This window comes from Lissotriton vulgaris, chromosome 8, assembly GCF_964263255.1.
Source record: "Lissotriton vulgaris chromosome 8, aLisVul1.2, whole genome shotgun sequence".
NCBI classification, from domain to species: domain Eukaryota; kingdom Metazoa; phylum Chordata; class Amphibia; order Caudata; family Salamandridae; genus Lissotriton; species Lissotriton vulgaris.
In genome coordinates, this window is record NC_141696.1 from 1,520,075,788 (window position 1) to 1,520,097,116 (window position 21,329).

Consider the following 21,329-nt stretch of genomic DNA (forward strand, 5'->3'; position numbering starts at 1 on the left):
TTATTCGCTAGTGAGGAACCGGTCAAGACTGGCCCTTATCAAAGGAATGTGTTTGTCTCCCCGGCTCTAGACGCAATACGCAGGTGGCCACTGTGGAAGGCGAAGGGAGCCGGGACTGGTACAGGAATTTGATGGGAGTCGGCCTAATACCGGAATTTTCCATAGACAAAGAGAGCTCTATATTATCAAGGAGCGAGGAGTGAGGGACGAGAAAGAGCAACGTGTGGAGTAGACAGAAGAAGTTGGTCCAAAGGCTGGTGCATAGAGACTGATACCATCAGCTAATTGAAATCCTGAAACGAAGAAGGAAAGTGACTGAGGATCCTGTAGTGACATCATACAGGAGTGGCAGAGACTAAGTCCAGAAGAGGGTTCGAGTATTTTGGAACCATGGCAGCGTAGATGAGGCGTAGCGGTGCAGACGTGTATTCGTGAGCCATAGAGGGAGAGCAGAGTCCTGAGCACATTGAAGACAAAGCGAGAGAGAGAGAGGGATCAGCTCCTCTGCTGAAATGGAAAGACACACGTCTAAGGTGAGGCGTTCAGAGCTTAGTGTAGAATATATCTAATCATTCATTTTTATCCCCTTTTTAGGTTATAGGTAGCGACTAACTTAACTCATGTTTCTTTTGCTCATTCTGTTATGCTTAATTGTAGAATAAAGATTTAATGATAAATATCTTTGAATGTTGTTTTTATGAATGAGATTGACCTTTCCTTTTAACCAGGTGCTGACAAACAGAAGGATGGGATATGCCCTTCTGAAAAGGTAACTGATGATGGGGGGAGAGTGTGAACTTCATTTGGGAAATAACTCTTAAAGGTGAATCCCCATTAGTATCCCTATTAGTGTATATCGTCGGGAGACGTTAAAGATATCATCGGGTGACGTTAAAGATATCGTCGGGTGACATAAAAGACATCGTCGGGTGACGTTAAAGATATCGTCGGGTGACGTTAAAGATATCATCGGGTGACGTTAAAGATATTGTTGGTGACGTTAAAGATATCGTTGGTGACGTTAAAGATATCGTCGGATGACGTTAAAGATATCGTCGCGAGACGTTAAAGAATATAAGATGAGGTAATTATAGGATAAGATATGGAATCCATTAGGTGTTAGTGGTATCTTTGATTATATAGACTTGTAAATAGCTTCTGTCCACCTTCTCAGGTGAGTATTCTAGATATCTTGTAAATAGTGGCCTGAGAAGAGTGTTGTTACGTGACGACTGGGTCAGCTACGGTTGGTAGTCAGCTTGGTCAGAGAATCCGGTCGTTACAACTAGCCGCCTGGAAAAATGGGATGGACTTCTGTATGGGACTGGAACAGCCCATATTTACAGTCAGGGGATGTCCTCGAAAGCATTATAAAATTTGGAAGAGGTGGGCAGACTATAGGGGTCTGGAACTGAACCTGCCGCCCGAGGAGGCTATCCTCCAGACTCTCTGATATGCTGGACTACGTGATACCACCATGGTTGGTGCATTGGTGGACTTGGACACTATGTTGTTAATGGAACAAGCAGTGGCGCAAGGGGATGGTGGGATTTTTTTTTATGGGGGGGTGGGGTGGTTGTGTTTTTCTCTTTTCTTTCATTCTACGGTCTCTTTCTTTCCTAAAATTGCTGAAGCTATGACTGATTTATTGATGATGGCAGTAGACTCTGGATGGCAGAGCATTGCATAACCTGTGTGTTCAGACAGTAAACTCTGTTTTCCCAAAAAAATGACCACTGCTCACCACGAAGACTGATGTGGAGGTCGTTGATTATACAGAGGAGAAAGTACGAGGTCTTTGCCTGGCTGTTACTGTTCCAGTGATTGGGGCGGACAGGACTTTGTTATATATATATATATATATATATATATATATATATATATATATATATATATGTGTGTGTGTGTGTGTGTGTGTGCGAGCGTATATAAATATATGTGTGTGTGTGTATATATATATATATTATATCAATCAATCAATCAATCATGGGCATTTTTAGAGCGCGCTACTCACCTGGTAGGGTCTCAAGGCGCTGGGGGGGGGGGGGGGGGGAGGGGTCCGCTACTGCTAAAAGAGCCAGGTCTTGAGGAGCTTCCTGAAGGAAAGGTGATCCTGGATCAGCCGAAGGTGGATGGGGAGGGCGTTCCATGTCTTGGCTGCTAGGTAGGAGAAGGACCTTCCCCCGGTGGTGGCTTTGCGGATGTGAGGTACGGTGGCGAGGGCGTGGCTGGTCAACCGGAGCTGTCGGGTGGGCGCGTAGAAAGTCAGGCGGTTGTTGAGGTACTTGGGGCCCAGGTCGTGGAGGGCCTTGTGTGCGTGGGTGAGGAGCCTGAACCAGACCCTCTTGCTGACGGGGAGCCAGTGCAGGTCTCTCAGGTGGCCGGAGATGTGGCTGCGTCGGGGGATGTCCAGGACGGGTCGTGCGGAGGCATTTTGAATGCGCTGGAGTCTTTTCTGAAGTTTGGCTGTGGTTCCGGCGTAGAGGGTGTTTCCGTAGTCCAGTCGGCTGGTGACGAGTGCTTGGGTGACCGTCTTCCTGGTTTCAGTGGGGATCCATCTGAAGATCTTACGGAGCATGCGCAGGGTGTTGAAGCATGATGATGAGACGGCGTTGACTTGTCTGGTCATCGAGAGGGAGGAGTCCAGGATGAAGCCCAGGTTGCGTGCGTGGTCCGTTGGTTTGGGAGTGGTGCCCAGGGCAGGGGGCCACCAGGAGTTGTCCCAGGCGGAGGGTGATGATCCCAGGATGAGGACTGACTGAGTTCAGTGTCAGGCGGCTGTTCTTCATACACTCGGCGACGTCTTTCATCCCTTCGTGCAGGCTGGCTCTGGCGGGGTCGTTGGTGAGAGATATATATATATATATATATTAACACGTTCCGTTTCCGCCTCAAGGCTCGCTCACTCCAAGCGCCCTCCCAAGCAGCACAGACACGGACCTGGAATTTCAGTGCAGTTTAATTCTTGATTTGCGTGCAAGTCGCCATAACGTTTCGGCTCACCCGGAGCCTTGTTCACATGACAAAGTGAAAGGTGTTTAGACTTCCTTATGTACAACATATAGCACCCTGCACGTGACAGGGGTACCTATGGCCATGAAAGACAGACTGTGTAGTAAGCAACGTTTATACATCGGTAACTGAAGCAAAACAACAGGTTTCTAATGCAGGTTAAAAATCTAAATGTGTGATAAATAACCAATTAATCATTTTAAAGAGAACCTTGTAAGATTGAAGCTTTTGGCCCCAAATAATTATCAAAAAAGGGGGGCTAAAGTGCATCCTATCAGTCATCAGAAGAAAACAATTTCTAGATGGCGTAAAATATCAAGCTTCATACATTTAAATTCACAATAAAATGAAGTTTTACGTGCAAATAAATATATCAATATAAAGTACTTTTTTGTAATGCTATCAACTGATGTTATGTTTACTACGCATCATGTCGGTATATATATATATATATATATATATATATATATATATATATATATATATATATATATATATATATATATATATATATATATATATATATATATATATATATATATATATATATATATATATATATATATGCTCCAGGGTCCCTGCATGTGTTCAGGACTATTCAGCGCTTATGACTATAATGGAAATAGCCCTGCGAGAGAAAAAGAGTTACAAGTAGGAACAAATTCCTTCTGCATCGTAGGAGTTTTCATTGAAGTCATAAACACCTTCCCTCTTCTCCGGCTGTTAGGCAGTATTCTTATCCTGTACTTCATGTAACAAAAACTGTTGCTGCAGTGCATTGTGGGAAAGGATCTCTGTAGGGTCCTTAAAGGCACAGATCAGGTTTCGATCTTACCAGTGTTACCCTATCAGGCGGTCCTTTCCATTCATGCTGTATCTACCAGGCACAACCCTTTTTCTATGACAAAGTGTTGGAAGCTTTTTCAGTACATTCCTCCTGCATTTCGTATCCGCATTCTCCAGGAAAATAGATCTCATGCAGTCTACACTGTAAATGAATGGAAAATAACTTTCAGTCATTAACACTATACAGATCTTTTTTCCTGGATTATCAATATGTATTAAAGAAGGAGTTCCGGAATCTGTGCAGGCAGCACGGAATTAATCAAGATTTATGACTTCAATGAAGATTCAAACGATGCAGAACTACACCTACCGGTATGTACTTTTCCTTATATATAAGGAAAATAATCCTTGCTAGTCCTCTGCAGGCCAACATTGTCATGGTCTATAGATAGCCATATCGCCCCGTGGATATAAAATAGAACGACAGTTGCCCAATCTGTTTCAAGGTCTTGTATGATAATGTTAATCGAAACAGAATATGTTAGTGAAGCACTTTCGTAGAAACTAATTTCACGTTGGCATGCACGCAAATGTGGGTAATTTTGTGAAAGGATAGGCAACTTAAGAAATCTATTTATGATGAAAGATGGCATAATTTCTATGTGGGCCAAACTAAGACATAACAGTTGCAAAGTGCAGGAAAATAGACAGAATTTTCTTATTTACCATCAATATCTATGTATCTGTACATAAATGGGCTGTAAAAAAAATCAGGGGAATTGATTTTCCCCAGTGACTTGCATTGAAGCTATGGAGATTTTAGATAGGAGACAGCTTAATATGAGCCCGCCTTAATTTAAAAAAAAAAAGCGGGAGTCTCTGGCCTGAAACAGGTTTGTTGGCATATATGTGCCTCAGTGGCACACATGAATGTCTAGAGCCCTCTGCATACAGCTATCCCTCCTGCGCCACACAGATGTTTAAGCTAACCCCTCAGTGGGCCTGGCATGGACAGGAGGAGTTTGACCCCAGCCTTGGCCTCCTACCTGGCCGCGCACAGCCGCCGCTGCTGCCCAGGTAGATGGAGCTCCATCCCAGGCAGACATTTTGTATTTTTTCACACGGACCAGTGAGCACTGCTCTTTTTCACGCAAATACCTGTAGCGGCGTCAGAAGCAGCAGTTCTCGAGGGGGTGAACGTTGTTCTCGTCCACCATTTTTGGATTCCGGATCTCACTGGGAATACTACCTATTATTGTGCCATGAAGGGAATATTTTTTGCGCATCATTTTTTGATGCTCCCACCTCTTGAAGTGGCAGAACGGTGGGATCTGGGAGTCTAGATTTCAATGATAAAAATAAAATGCAAAACATGTAAGATGTGAGATTATGCTGAAAGTTTACAATTCTTACCTTTAAATGTTATCAGCATATACATTTTTGTGTTTTTTGTATCACAGCAGGCTGGACAAGACAACTATGAGCCTGCTGCTACGTCAGAAAATGACCCCACCACAAAGAAGACAGAGGGAGAACAAGACATGGACGAGCTGAAGAAGGAAGTCGCAGTGGTAAGGTTTTGTGCAGCAGGCAGCTTGTGTCATCATGGTTGTGTTATATACAGTTGGTGCCATGGAATACCTTCAATCCCCATGGTTCTTGTAAAATGGCTGCACTACTACCTCAGACCCATCCGTTTTCCTAAAATGGCCATCACCACTGCGTCAGACCCCTCCAAGGCTCTCCTGAGATGGCAGCTGTAGGAGGCTGGCTTAGTATATGGTGCACACTTAAAAGAGTGATGCATTTTGTACTAATCCAAGCAACACTTATGGTGATTTTAGTGGTCTTTGCTAACCTTAGGCTCTCACAGTGGTAGCTGTGGAGAGCAGCCTTTAGGCTTATCTTGTAAAGTAGCTTGTGTTAACACATTTAATCAGTAGTGTAGATTAGATGAAAAAGAACCACACAGTGTTGATGAAAAGTAAGTTTGTTTATTATACAACATAATCACAATCACAATGGTATTTCTTTTAGCTGGAGATATCAACAATAGGCACGAAAATACTTCAAAGAAATCAGGTAAGTAGAGCAAATATACACCAATGTCCTGGGGAGATAAACCATATACTAAAGATGTGGAATTCAAACTGCAAGGAAGAACTGGACTTGGACTTGGACCAAGGGACTCAGAGGAGCTCAGAAAAACAAGAACCACCCAAGGTAAGTACCCAGAAACCCCACAGAGACTGTGTGGAGAGTGGAAACACAGCGGCGAACCCAATGAAAGTCTATTGAGACGTCGCAGTTGCAGTTTTGAAGAAAAATGTCCCTCGCCAGAGGACACCAAAGAAACCCTTTGGAGCACAGAAAGTTGGATAGCCACCCCACCCACGAATGCCCGAGGAACCAGGTTACCTGCACCAGGGAAGCCAGGTGCATAGGAGTGAAGTGACGTTGTAACCTTTCATAGACGAGAATGGAAGACTTAGGAAGAAAGGCCTCTGGAGATGTCTCTGAATAAGTCAGGTGGCATCCAAGGGTGGATTCTTGAAGAGGAAAATCTGCAAGCAGAGGGAACAGAGTCCCTTCCACTCAGAGGCGACCAGGAGGCATGGAAGTACAATGCATGGAGCTCAGGAGAGTTGCTGACGATGTTGTCACTGCAGCTGTGGGGAACCAGGCGATGCCGAGGAAAACCAGGAGCTGTACACAAGCTGTCCAAGAAGGCACAGAAATCGCAAGAGTACCACGAGCTGTGCAAGGATTGCAATGAGGACAATGATCTTCAAGGGATAAGGTGTTCTTGTAGCCCAAAGATCTCTGGAATGCAGAACCAACAAGCCTTGGCAATGTTGGTTTGGTCCCTACGGCTCCAACGAGAGATACTTTCCTCCAAATCACAGGGAAGACAGGTCAGGCCTCTGGAGAGCCAATGAACCACCACCTTTGTTGCTGGGCCTCGGGATGTCCGTAGGATGGCAGGAGCAGAAGAACGGTCAGCTTCGTTGCAGTGCCTGCAGGTTCAGGGGAGCAACTTCTTTACTCCAAGGGAAATTTCTTCAGGTGTCCTTGTTGCCCGCATGTCTTCTGGAGAACGTGAGCAAAGCACAGACGAGGCAAAAGACTTGCAGAATAGTGAGACCAGGAGCAGCAGGAGTCCTCCTTGAAGCAGTCTTGGTTCCAAGCGAAGTCCAACAAAGCTCAAGTGCCCAGACGGTTTAAAAGTGTCTTTGGGTCAGAGTTAAGTCTTGTTCCACAATTAATCTAAGGACCCACCCGCAGAGGATCCCTTAAATACCCAAGGAAAGGGTTGGAACGACTCCGGGATCCCTGCCAGAGGAGGGGCTGGACAGAGGGGAGGATACTCCCCTGTCCTTTGTCCAGTTTCATTCCAGAGCGGAAACCAAGGGTTCTCATCCAGGGAATACTCATCAAAAGTCATATATACACATGCATATGTCAAAACATATACATGCAGCCTAAAATATTTACAAAATGGCAAAGATGCTGAAAATTACATAGGTTTGCATAGTGGTAGCTATACTCTCCCAACCCCTAAGGAAGAAAGGGAGCAGAAAACATTTACATACAACAATGCTTTATTGCCACAGAAAAACCTGTAATTGCAGGCATTTGCCAGTAGGCTGCAGTAGAGTATAAAGAAACAAAGAAAGACTGACACCTTGTCTTTAAGGCATTAGAGTAGGGGTACCGTGCCTTTAAGACCTGAAGGCGACCCCCTGCTCCCATGATGCACCACAGGTGGCAGTTAGGTCAGTTCTTTTTTCTGGCTCTTCCTGCGAGGATATTGGAGCTTGAGCTCTTCAGTTTTTGACTAAAACTGTTTATTGAAGAGAATTTTTTCGGAAAACTCGACATTTTATGATTTGTTAAGGCTTCTGCTCCTGTTTTTGTGGAGATCCACTGAATTTTTTCAGTCCGAATGCCTGCTTTTTTCAGAAAGTGTCCTTCCTGTGACAAGAAAATCGCACTGGCAGATCCACACTCTGTTTTTATTGTGTGCCTTCCATCTACACACAATCCTGACCATTGCCACTATAGCAGAAGTTCTCTAGGTGGACCTTACGTGACAGAGAAAGGATAAAACTCCATGCTATGCTGGAAAAGGACAAGAGCCATCAGGTGGGTGGCCATGGAGGCCCCAGGACATTGTCTTCAAGCAAGCAAGGCCAAAAACTGCGACGTTCCACTTCTCCTGACCCCAGGAAGAGGGAGGGGAGAAGATTGACCGTCGACGTCGAAGAGGCCCAGACACTCTTCGGGAACACCATCGTGACGTCGAGTCTCCGCCGCACCCAAGTAAGTCGGCATCGAGGAACCACACTTCAAGCTCGAAGTCTGTGGCTGCTGACAAGACCAAGTCTCTGGAGTACCACAAGGATCTTCACTCAGTCCCACCCTCTTCAACATGTACATGAGTCCACTTGCCTCCATCGCGCGTCAACACAACCTTAACATCATCTCTTACGCCGACGACACCCAGTTAATCCTTTCTCTCACCAAAGACCCTAACACCGCCAAAACCAATCTTCACGAAGGCATGAAAGAATTAGCCGAATGGATGAAACATAGCCGCCTCAAACTCAACTCAGACAAAACTGAGGTGCTCATCCTGGGATCCTCCCCCTCTGCTTGGGACGACTCTTGGTGGCCTTCCGCTCTGGGCACATCACCCACACCCACAGACCATGCACGCAACCTTGGCTTCATCCTAGACTCCTCTCTCTCGATGTCCAGACAAGTCAACGCAGTCTCATCCTCTTGCTTCAAAGTACTTCGCACTCTCAAAAAGATCTTCCGCTGGATCCCCCTATAGACAAGAAAGACTGTCACCCACGCACTGGTCACGAGTCGACTGGATTACGGCAACACACTATACGCCGGAATCACAGCATAATTACAGAAAAAACGCATCAGCGAGACTCATACTAGACATCCCTCGCCAAGATCACATCACCGGACACCTAAAAGACCTACACTGGCTTCCCGTCAACAAAAGAATTACGTTCCGCCTCCTCACCCACGCACACAAGGCCCTCTACAATCTAGGACCCGAATGCCTCAACAATCGCCTATCCTTCTACAAACCCATCCGCCAACTAAGATTGTCCAATCAAGCCCTCGCCGCGGTCCCGCGCATCCGAAAATCCACCATGGGTGGCAGATTCTTCTCCTTCCTTGCTGCCAAGACCTGGAACTCACTCCCCACTCACCTCCGCCTTACTCAAAACCACATATCCTTCAGAAAAGATCTTAAAACCTGGATATTCGACAAATAATTAACCCCTTCCCCAAGCCCCTTGAGACCCTCTGGGTGAGCAGTGCGCTATACAAATCCACGAACTTGAACTCAACGCTGAGGCTTCCGTCGAGTCGAGACATTGTCCACCACCCTCGAGGGGGTCGGCGTCGAGCCGACTAACACATCACCGCCGGCTGGTGTCCCACCGTCGAGAGGATCGTCGAGTTCCCACCATTCGACGTTGAGGAGATCGACGTCGATCTGGCGCCAGGTAAGGTCGTAGAAGGTCGTCGTCGTCGACACAATGTCATGCAGGGTCGCCGTCAACACAACGTCGAGGAAGATCGACATCAAGATCACCAGCTTGACGCCGAAGATTGCCGTCGAGGTCACCACGTCGTGGACGTTCGACGTCGAGACCATCGAGACCTCAATCAACACTGATGGTCACACAGACTTGGTCGACGTCGAAGCACTCGACCTTGATAGAAGAGGTCACAGGCATTGCGGAGACACCGAGGCGATCAGTTCCTAGGTCCAGAGTGTCATCAGGGGACCGGTCATCGTCTCCAGGTCTACATATTGTGCAGATCTCTCCAGAAGTCTCCCCCAAATCTGCGGAGGGGAAAGCCCGCGGTTTGTCACCTCACCATCCACAAGGGGCGGTATCTGGCTGTCCCCGTAGTCCAGACTCTGATTACTCCTGCACGTACTCGCCATCTGGTCCAAGGACAAGTACTCCAGCCAGACCATCAAAGTCTCCTCCACGGAGGCCAAGATCTCCTACCAGGTCAAGATCTCCTGCCCAGGCCAAGATCACCCTCTAGGCCAAGATCTCCTTCTAGACATCGGTCTAGATCCAGGGGCTGGCACAGCCATTGTGAGAAGTTGGCCTGGTATATGATGTTCACTATTCTAGTGAGCACCTTGCACCAGTCCAAACAACCCTTATGGTAATGGTTGTAAAGTCAACCTTATAGACCAGCTATCCTAGGGGTAGCATGGACAAAGCAGTCTTAGGCTAAACTCAAGAGGGCATGTGAAGCCAGCTGTTTTACCATATGTAACCCCTTTAATACCAAATGAAAGGACACCACACAGGATATATATAAAATATATATGTTATTTATTACTAGACAAACCCTCTGAACTCTTTATGAGTTTAGAGGCACAAGCATAATACAAGATATTTAATTAGAACACAATAAGTTGCACAAAATACAGTAGGGCCCTAGGGGCACGCTAAACCATATACTAAAATAGTGGTATAAGGACCACTACACAAAAAGTGAATGAGCCTAGGGCCTAGGGAATCGCTGGGGCTACGATGAGCTACCAAGAATTAGGAAGCAGGAGACCCACGGGAGGCGTGTGCAGAGTCTAATCACACACGCAAGTTACCATGGAGAATAAATGGGAACGTACAAGTTACAAACTAGTTCTTATAGGGTACTTCTGAATGGACTTGGTGAAAGTTACTTGAAACCTAGACAGTTGGATAGTTGATACCCACAGGAGCTCCGAAGTACTCGCGTTACCTCACCCACAGGAAGTGGGTGCATAGGTGTCAAAGTGTCTCTGGTTTTGTCGTCGAATCCTATGGAGCCTGGAAGAAAGATGCTGCAGGCGACCAGGAGAGAATTGTCCGGATGGATCCAAGGGTGGATAGAAAATGAAGAGGACCTGAAAGCAGAGGGGACAGAGTCTGGGTCACTTGCCAGTGACCAGGAAGGAACCAGGACGGAACCAGGCGATGTCGTGAAGCAATCAGGTGCTGATGGGAAGCTTGTCTCTGCAGCCATGTGGACCAGGAGGCGTCGACGACGACCAAGAGTCAGGCACAGACTGTCCCACGAAGTTTCTCGCTGTCGGCAGTGTCGGCTTCAGGATTGGAGTCAACAGGCCTTGGCAAAGGCAACCCATGCAGGAAACGAAGTTGGCTTCTTACTCAGACCAGCAAGGTCTGAGGGGCTGCTTCTTTTGAGGGAAGCAAGGGCCAATCTGGAGCAACCAGACCAGCGGTGTAAATTCAAAGGATCGTCGCCAAGATGGCCACTAGCCAACGGGCAAGTGACCGGGCAGATGCGTCAAGCAGGAAAATGCAAAAGGGCCCCAAGCAGGACTCGTGGAGGGTGCAGGGCTGATCTTTGGTGCAGATGCTGCTCGGGGCTGGGGCCTCTCAATCCCCAATGCACAGCTTTGAGGAGGCCTCGGGGGCTGCACAGTTAGCAGGTCGCAGACTTTTCAAGATGGCCGGTACCACGTCTCTCGTCGCCTCCACGTTTCTCAGCTTGGCTGGGACTGTGGATCGGGCTGTTGGATGTCTGGAAGTCCGGTTCTTGTCAGGCTCTGTGCTCGGGCTCTGGCGGGAGGCGGCGACAAAGCAAGCCGTTGATCGCTGGATGGTGCCTGCTTCAGCAGGGTGGTCACTCCTGACCACAATGGAGATTCTTCAGTCGTCTTCTTTCAAGTAGATCGTCGAAGGTCCAGAGTTTCGTTTCAGAGTTTCAGTCAGGATTAATCTAAGTCTTGGGACTCAGCTCCTACCTATATACCAAATCTAGGGGCTGGATTACCTGCTAGGTCCCTCCTATGAGTGGGACCAGGGAAGGGGGTAGTTACACCCCTTTCCCTTTGTCCAGTTTCGCGCCTGAGCTGGGGCTGGAGTGCCCCAGGACCAGTTTGAACTGGACCATGCATGGGACACCTTGTGTGCTCCAGGCAGTGTCTCATTCCTTTCAGCCCTCCCTGTCCCAATGCACAAAATCTTGTCTGGGGTGGTGCTAGCACCTCCCAAGGCAGGAAACCTATTGTCCAAGCCTCCCTCGCTGGAAGGACTCCCAGCAGTAGGAGGTCAGACTTGTTTCTGTGGCAGCAGCATCCATTTTGTGATGCTGAGGCTCTGGTTAACTTTAACCGGGAATAGTAGGAACAACATGTCTTCTCCCTCTAGAAGGGTGGAAGGCTACCCCGTCGCCAGAACTGGCGAGGGGGTGGTATTCCAAATCGTATGACACCTTACTCAACATGTTTTGATAAAGCCAAACCAGAGTTAGCATTTAACCGTGAGGTTCATAATGCACTTAAGAGTATATGGTATGGCAATATCCTAGAACAGCTATAAGGACATGGTTCCGAAAGCTGCAGTCAGGCTCAGCTCATGCTAGAGCACCATCTCACATAAAACCAAGCACTCTGCCTCCAGGATTGTTAAGGCCTGCCATAGGAGTGACGTATAGGTGTATATGTGTCTAGACATAAGGTTAGATATAGGTATACTATATCTAAGCAAGGGGTGATTACACAACCTTGCCCCAGCTGAGTGATCAGCCAGTTGTGTTAATGTGAATGGCCAGCCAGGGGTGGCATAATAAATGCTGCAGCCCCTGGTAGGCCTTGGATGCACCTATGCCCTGGGTACCTATAGTACACTGTACAGGGGCTCATAAGGTGACCCAGTATCCAATTGGTAATGCACCTAAAGTACATTGTAGTGAATTTAGAGCGAGAGCAGCTGGGCTGTGGTTCTGATAAGCAGGCCCACAGCCACATTAAGTCGAAAACCAGTGAAGCAAAAAGCAAAAAGTGGGGTGACCATAGGAAAGCAGACCCTACTCTCCTACAGCCATCATCGCGACAGGCCCCATAAGAGAAGGTGCACAAGATCTCCTACTTGGTCTTCATCTACGAGATCTACGGTCCGGGACTATTCTCCGACCTTCTCCTCCACACCGCCTTCACGGGTTTCACCTATAGATGACATTTCTACTTTTACCGATGTTCTGGGTTAGGGGGCAAAGAAACTTAACATATCTTTGCATACCCCGGTGGTTCCCACATCAGTCATCTTGGATACCCTGCACCATCGGACAGCTCCCAGACCTCTGCTACCTCTGGTGCCCTTATTCCTGGAACCGGCAATGGCCTCCTTTCTTACTCCTGCTGTGAGAAGTTGGCTGATATATGATGCTCACTAGTTCTAGTGATCACCTTGTATCAGTCCAAACAACCCTTATGGTGATTGGTTGTAAGTCAACCTTATAGACCAGCTATCCTAATGGTAGCATGGACAAAGCAGTCTTAGGCTAAACTCTTTTGGCATGTGAAGCCAGCTGTTTTACCACATATAGCCCCTTGAATACCAAGTGAAAGGACACCACACAGGTTGTTATAAAAAATAAACAAGATATTTATTAATAACAAACACCTCTGAACTCTTTATGAGATCAGAGGGCTAAGCACATCACAAGACTCTTAAGAAAAATACGTTTTAGTTGCACGAATTACAATGGTGCCCTAGGGGCACGAGAAACCATATACTAAACAAGTGGTATAAGGAAATCGATAGAAGGAATGGAGCTGTCCAGAGGCTGTAGGATCGCTGGGACTACACTACCCTAACCTTAGGTAAGTAATAGGAGGCCCACGGGACGCGTGTGCAGAGTGTGAACTCACTCGCGAGATGCGTAACAAAGTCAATGGACAGTACAAATTACGAAAAGGTAAGTAATAGACAGTTCCGACTAGCTAGGACTAAAACGACTGGAAATCTGGACACTAGGAGAGTCAATCTACCCTTGAGCACCGAAATGCTCTTGTGACCTCACCCACGGGCTGCGGGTGCATACGTGTCAAAATGTGTCGGGTTTCCGCGTTGAATTCTATGGAGTCTTGAAGAAAGATGCTGCAGGCGACCAGGAGGAAGCTGTCCGGAGCGATCAAAGGGTGGATCGAGGAAGATGAAAACCTGAAAGCAGAGGGGACAATTGTGAGAAGTTGGCCTGATATGTAGTGCTCACTATTCTAGTGATCACTGTGTATCATTCCAAACGACCCTTATTGATGATTGGTTGTAAGTCAACCTTATAGACCAGCTATCCTAGTAGTATGGACATGAGCAGTCTTTAGGCTAAACTCTAGAGGGCGTGTTAAGCCAGCTGTTATACCATCACATTTACCCCTTGAACACCAAGTGAAAGGACACCACACAAGTTATGAAAATAAAAGGATATTTATTCATAACAAGTCTACCCTGATCTCTTTATGAGTCAGGGAGCTAAGCACACAACAAAACTCTTAAGAAAATACTTTAAGTTGCACAATTTACACAAATGCCCGAGGGGCACGAAAAACCATATACTACAAAAGTGGAATGCGAAATACTAGCAGGTAAGTAACAAGATCCAGAGGCTTTAGGATCACTAGGACTACACTACTGAACCTTCAGGTTAGGAGCAGGAGGCCTAGGGAGATCGGGTGCAGAGTGTGCACTCTCACACGGGATGCGGGACAAAGTCTATGGATGCTATATTTCGTAAAGTTAGTGTTATCGGACGAATCCGACTAGTTAGGTTGAAAACGAAAAAGGATCTCGACACTTAGATAGTGAACCTACGTTGGAGCACCGAAATGCTCAAGTTACCTAGCCCAGGGGCTGCGGCCGCATAGGGTTCAAAAGACGTCGGGAATCCTCGTTACAGTCTATGGAGCCTGAAAGAAGAAGTTGCTGGAAGGTGACCAGTGATGAAGTTCGATGTGTTCCAAGCCTGGATCGATGATGGAGACGACCTGAAAGCAGAGGGGACTCAGTTCTTAATCACTTGCCAGTGATCAGATGGGCACCAGGATGGCACCGGATGAAGTCACCTCGACCAGGTGAGTGGGCGACACTGGGCTCTGCAGTCTCTCGGACCAGGAGGCGTTGTCGGCGACCAGGATGGAGGTGCGAGCTGTCCCACGAAGGTGTCTGCTGTCGGCGATGCTGGACCCAGGATTGGGGCAACAAACCTTGGCAAAGGCAAGCCCACGCTCAAAATGGCGTCTGGAGTGGACCAGGAGGGTCCGGGGTGCTCCTCTGTTGGAGGGGAGCAAGGGCCAGTCTGGAGCAACCAGACCAGCGATGGAAGTGTCGTGGTTCTTTGTCAGGAGGGCTACAAGCCAGCAGGCAAGTGACCGGACAACGCGGTGAGCAGCAAAGAGCAGAAGGGCCCCACGCAGATCTCGTGGATGCTGGGGGGCTGGACTTCGGTGCTGGAGCTGCTCAGGGTTAGGACTTCTCAAACCCCAAAGCACTCACTCGAGGATCCCTCGGCGGTCGTGCTGGATAAGCGTCGTGCAGGTTCTGAAGATGGCCCCTCCCTCGGGTCTCGTCACACCCACGAATCTCAGCTGGGCTGATGATGTAGGTAGAGGTCAGGGATGGCAGGGAATCCGGGTCTCGTCGAGATGGGCAGTCTTGATCCGGAGGATGGACTTACAGCAAACCGCATGCGCTTAGATGGTGCCCGCTGGTGCAGGGTGGCTACTCTTTAGCCACAAGGGAGAGTCTTCAGAAAGGTTCAAGAGTTCTTTCGTGGAAAGTCATCAAGATTCAGAATTATCTTATTTGGGAAGGGGGCCCGCTCCTATCTTTATACTAAGGAAAGGGGCTGGCACGCGACTAGGTCCTGCCCATGGGTGGGACCAGGAAGGGGGTTGGTTACACCCCTCTCCCCTGTCCGGACTTTCCCCAGCTCAGGGGCTGGTGTGCCCCTGGAACTGGTTCAAGCCGGCGTATGCACAGTGAGCACCGGGGTGCCACTTGCAGTCACCTTCCTCTCAGCCCTGCCTACCTGGGATACACAAAACCCTGTCTGGGATGGTGCTAGCACCGCCCCTGACAGGAAATCTTTTGTCCAAGCTCTCCTCGCTGGAAGGACTCCCAGCAGCAGGAGGTCAGACTTGTGTCTGTGGTGGCAGCATCCATTTTGTGATGCTGAGGCTCGAGTTAACTTTAACCGGGGTTCACAGTTACATACATGTCGTGTCCCTCTAGAAGGGTGGAATGCTAACCCCGTCGCCAGAATTGGCGAGGGGTTAGTATTCCAATTCGTATGACACCTTACTCGACATGTTTTGATAAAGCGATACCAAAGTTGGCAAATAACCGCGAGGATTATAAGGCACTTAAGAGTATATGGTACGCATTATCATCGACCAGCTATTAGGACTTGGTTCCGAAAGCTGCAGACAGGCTCAGCTCATGCCAGAGCACTATCTCACATAATTCCAAGCACTCTGCCTCCAGGATTGTTAAGGCCTGCCATAGGAGTGACTTATAGGAGTATATGTGTCCATTCTAGGTTTAGATATAGGTATACTATTGGGGAGACGGGGTTCCACCAGGAGCCCGTGGTGGGTCCAAGGAGACTTGGGGGAGCCGTCCCCAGCGGCAGCGGAGGCCCCGGGGCGGACGGAGACGACGCTCCACGTCGGAGCACACGGAGGAACCCAGAATCACGGTTGGGGCTGATGGCGGAATCTCCTGGAACCCTTGCTGCAGGGGGCCGGGGCGGAGTCTCAAAATCCGCTGGAACCTGCGGAAATCCTGGTCCCGGACATGATACCAGCTGCGGTGAGGGACATGGCACCGTCGGACCTGGTGATTCAGGAGACTGGGGGAGCTGGGGCCCTGGAGAAGAATGGCCCACCCTGAGGTGATGTAGGAGCCCTATGTAGTTTGTCTTTGGATGGCTGCGGTGGCTCCCGGGGTGGAGAGGGGTATAGGTGGACACTGGAGTGACATTGTACCCGGAGCCACCAGACTTTGCATAGTGGGGGGAAGACGGGGGCCGGTAGATTTGCAATGTGGGAATTGATTGATATTTGGGAGGCGGGGGTGCTACTGTCGGACTTGGTCCTGTATGGTCGACTACATCTGGACCGGAGCCGGGCGTACTCAATGTGAGCATTGGGTCTTGCGGGGAGCTGGGGGGGGAGGGGGGGGTGTATGCAGTTCGTTGTTGTGTGGGTGTGTGATGTGTTGTGAGGGGTGTGTGGGGAGGCTGTGCACGTCCTGGCACCAGCGGGGGAAGGGTGGGTTGACAGGTTGGGTTGTTGTCGTAATCCTGCTCGTGGGTGGGGGGAGGGGGGAGTGTTCTGCAAATGTTGCAATGTTGGGGGGGAGGGAGGATGGGGGGGTACTGTTTAAGAATGTTGGTATAGGCATCATGTGTAGCACTGTTCAGGCCCCTAGGAGGCGGTATTTTGGCAGCAGAATGCATGGCCCGGCGGAGCGCTTACAGGAAACATGGGATACAAATTCTTAACGTGGAATGTGCGTGGGTTGGGCACTTGTACCAAACGATATAGGGTCCTGTCCTTCCTTCGGAGGCATGGCATTTCGATTGCATGTTTACAAGAAACGCATCTGAATGAGGAGGGGGCGCAAAAGCTAGCTAAAAAATGGCGGGGTCAGGTCTTTCACTCTTCCTTTTCGACATATGCGCGTGGGGTCTTGATCTGGGTAGCACCCGGGGTCCCCCTCGCGGTACAGTATGCAGGGGGCGGACATTGAGGGCAGGTACCTGCTGCTGAGGGTAAAGTTGAATGGCAGGGACCTTACACTCCTTAATACATATGCGCCCAATGTAGACGACGCGACCTTCTACCCACAAATGCAAGACGTCTTAGTGTCGGACGTGGACAGCCCTCTCCTGTGGTTCGGAGACTTTAACTGTGTCTTGGACCCGGTCCTAGATAGACATCCTCCCCGAGCGGGGACGAAACCTCGCATGACGGCGAGACTGCGCGAGGTCATGGCGAACTTGGGAGCAGTAGATGTGTGGCGTCAGAGTCACCCGTCACAGAAACTGTACACCTGCTACACTCCTACGCACGACACTCATAGCAGACTAGATAGGGTCCTCGCCGCGAATATAGACGCGTCGTATTCCCTAAAAGTCACCCATCTGGCCCGCTTCCTGTCTGACCACTCCCCGGTGCATGGCTCTTACTTATGGGGTCAGCTGACCCGCGAACTGCGGGAGGCTGAGGACACCCTGCGGACTCGCCAGGCCTCACCAAATCCTGGGGAACCGGAACTGGCCCTGGAGCGGGAAGCCCAGGAGCAAGTACACAATATACTTACGCGCCTCGACAGATACACGCTGGGTCAATTTAGACAGCGTCTCCACAGGGAGGGGGACAAATCCGGCCGATTATTGGCCTGGATTTTGAGGAAAGAATCGGCCCGGTTCGGATACTGGCCCTGAGGGGCCCTGAGGGGCCCTGATGGGGTCCTGGTGCAATCGGAGTCCGGTGTGTTGCGGGTTCTCAAAACCCACCTGCAGCAGGTGTATACGGCAGACCCGCTGGTCACGGAAGCATCCTATCAGCCTTACCTCCGAGGAGTGACTCTTCCGGCCCTTCCGAGCGAAGCAGCGGAAGAATTAGATGGGGCTTTGACCCTCCACGAAGTGCGGGTGGCTATGGCCAGCCTACCGACGGCGAAATCCCCAGGAGGAGACGGGTTTCCTTCCGAGTTCTACCACGCATTCGGAGACGTCCTCGGCCCCCTCCTCCTCCAGGTCTTCCTTACAGCGCTGGAGGATGGAGCTCTTCCGCCCACGATGTACCAGGGTGAGATCTGCATGCTTCTAAAGCCGGGTGGTGATGGTTGTGACCCCGCGGCATACCGCCCTATCACAATGATTAACACGGATGTCAAGATCCTGACCAAACTCTTAGCCGCTCGGTTGGCGCCGCACATGGCCCAGTTGGTTCACCAGGACCAGTGTGGGTTCATCCCCGGACGCAACACCGCGATGAATCTGCGGCGATTAACCCATGTTATGCATGAGGTGCGCGGTAGAGAGGATCCTCAGGTCCTGGTTTCGATAGACTTGGCCAAGGCATTTGATACGGTTAGCTAGGGGTACCTATCAGAGGTGCTTCAACAGGTGGGATTGGGGCCCGTGTTTCGCAAGTGGATCCAGATACTGTATCCGGCGCCTCGAGCCAGAGTCAAACTTGGGGCTGCACGCTCGGAGGACTGGGCGTTGGAGAGAGGCACCCGTCAGGGATGCCCCCTCTCGCCGCTCCTGTTCGCCCTGGCAATTGAGCCATTGGCGGTGGAAGTCCGTACCACAATGGCCCAATGGGGAATCAAAGTGGGGAGCAATGTCCACACGGTGTCCTTGTATGCGGACGATGCTCTGTTTTATTTAACATCTCCGCAGGACGCACTACCGGTTTTGCTACGGCTACTGGACCGTTTTGGCGCAGCTTCGGGCCTGCGTATCAATGCAGGGAAGTCCCTGATCTTCCCCCTAGCGGGATGTAATGTGGACGCGCGCGGGGACTTGCCACACCTGGGTCTGCGGTGGGAACTGAAAGCCTTCCGCTATCTGGGGATACAGGTAGCGTCGTCGGACGAACAATTGCTGGCCCGCAATGCGGATAGGGTAGTGCACTCCCTACAACAATCGGTGGCATTCTGGAACACATTGCCTCTCTCCCTGATGGGACGACTGGCAGTGGCGAAAATGGTGATGCTGCCGCGGGTGCTGTATGTGTTGCAGAATTCACTGTGCCCACTTCCCCCGCGGATGTTCCGCACTCTTAATACTCTCCTTACGTCCTTACTCTGGGCAGGCAGGCGTAGTAGAGTTGCCTTACACACGGTTGTCCGCAGCTGGGAGGAGGGGGGGGTTGGAGGCGCCGAGATTCGACCTCTACTACTATGCAGCTCAGCTGTTGCCAGCTACCAGGTGGTTCGCGGATGCGGACACCTGGGAACTGCGGCTCCTTGCGGGGAGTGCGGATGAAAGAGCAGTACAGATGGCCCTGATGCACGGCAGGGGCGCGGATGCGGCGCTGCCGTACATAGTGCGCCACACCGCAGCCATTTGGCAGCGCGTTGTGGAAAAAATCCTACGGAGGGCCCCCTTTCACAGGGAGCTGCTGATATGGATCATGGCCCCAGTGGTGGACATGGAGGTACACATGCCTTTCCATGACTGGAGAGCGGGTGGGTGCGAGCTGTTGGCCGATCTCTACCCGGACGACACGTTTCTATCTATCGAACGAGCGACGGAGACGTTCGGACTCGGTGAGGGACAGTTCCTACACTACAGGGGCCTCCATGCAATGGCACGAGATACTTGGCCGCAATTCCCTGATGCGCCCCCTGTGTCCCATACCCTCAATATTATCCTTTCATGTGGTAGGGGCAGGAGGCTGATAACCCTATTGTACTCAGCCATGCGGCAGGACTCCACCCCACCGGTTCCACCGGCGTGGGCGGCCTGGGTGGCTGACCTGGGGGTTGCTTTAGACCCGACACAGCTCAAACGCATTGGTACCCTCACCCGGAAGGTGTCGTGCAATGCACGGTTCAAACTGACACACTTTAACTTTTTACACCGAACATATGTGACTCCAGTTGCCTTGAAGCGTATTGCCCCGGACAAGCGCGATAACTGCCCTAGATGTGGCGCGCCGGGTGCCTCCTTCCTTCATCTGGCGTGGGACTGCCCATTGGTTTACGCCTTCTGGCAGTCGGTGGTGGCGCATATTTGTAGAGTTACTGAACTCCGGATGGAACTGACCCCCCTTCACTGCTTGTTGGCCTTAGTCCCCAAGCCCAGGAAGTGTAATCTGCCCTACAAAATGTTACAACTACTTTTAGTACTGGCAAGGAGGAGGGTGGCCATCACGTGGATGGGACAGAGGGCACCAGAGATGTCACAGTCGCTTAGAGATGTGGGGGAATGGTCCCTGGCGGAGGAAACCTTCATGCAAACCGTGCGTAGAGATGTGAAGCTGCAGGACGACCTGCTTGCGTGGAGAATGATGCGAGTGGTGGGAGAGGCAGCCGAAGACTCGGATGGTACGAGTGCGGAGTTGTTCACCCCTGGGGATACAGGGTCTGAGGATGAGGGCGGTGGGGAGGGGGGGGAGGGCAGTGAGTTGGGGGAGTGCCTGACCGCACACGCACATGTAGATTACAACTGGGAGGAATTGTGTTTGGTATCTCAAGGTGTCATTCCTAATTTACGTAATGACTGCTGCTATATCTGCCGATAGGAGTGCCATAATGAGGTGAACGACCTGTGTACACAAGTTTTAGTCATGAATGCCGAAGTTTTGGGGGGAGGGGTTCCTTTGGGGAGTTGGGGGGTAACCTGTATTAAACAAAAAAACAAAAGAAAAGCAGATCAGAATATCCTGCCGCGCAGTTCCATGGCTAGGTTCATGACCTGGCTTACATGCTACCAGCTACCGCCGCCCGGCCTTCGGGTTGTGGGCTGATGGGCCGTGTACACAGAAGTATGTTCTTTGACATAATGTCGATGCTTTCTTGTGGCTGTCGGCGCAACTGTTATATGCTATCATTGTCTGCGACAAAAATAAAGTTAAAAAAAAAAAAAGATATAGGTATAGGTATACTATATCTAAAGCAAAGGGTGATTACACCACCTTGCCCCAGCTGATTGATCAGCCA

The 21,329-nt window shown here is 50.0% G+C and overlaps 1 protein-coding gene across 1 annotated transcript in view; it reads left to right on the plus strand.

Annotated features, from left to right (window-relative positions):
- LOC147699077 (sodium/potassium-transporting ATPase subunit alpha-1-like) overlaps nt 1-21,329 on the plus strand; it is a 3,282,495-nt gene that overhangs the window by 297,141 nt on the left and 2,964,025 nt on the right. The window contains exon 4 of the mRNA XM_086936300.1: nt 5,259-5,369. Within this exon, the coding sequence (XP_086792426.1) occupies nt 5,259-5,369 (111 nt within the window). The remainder of the gene's footprint in view (nt 1-5,258; nt 5,370-21,329) is intronic.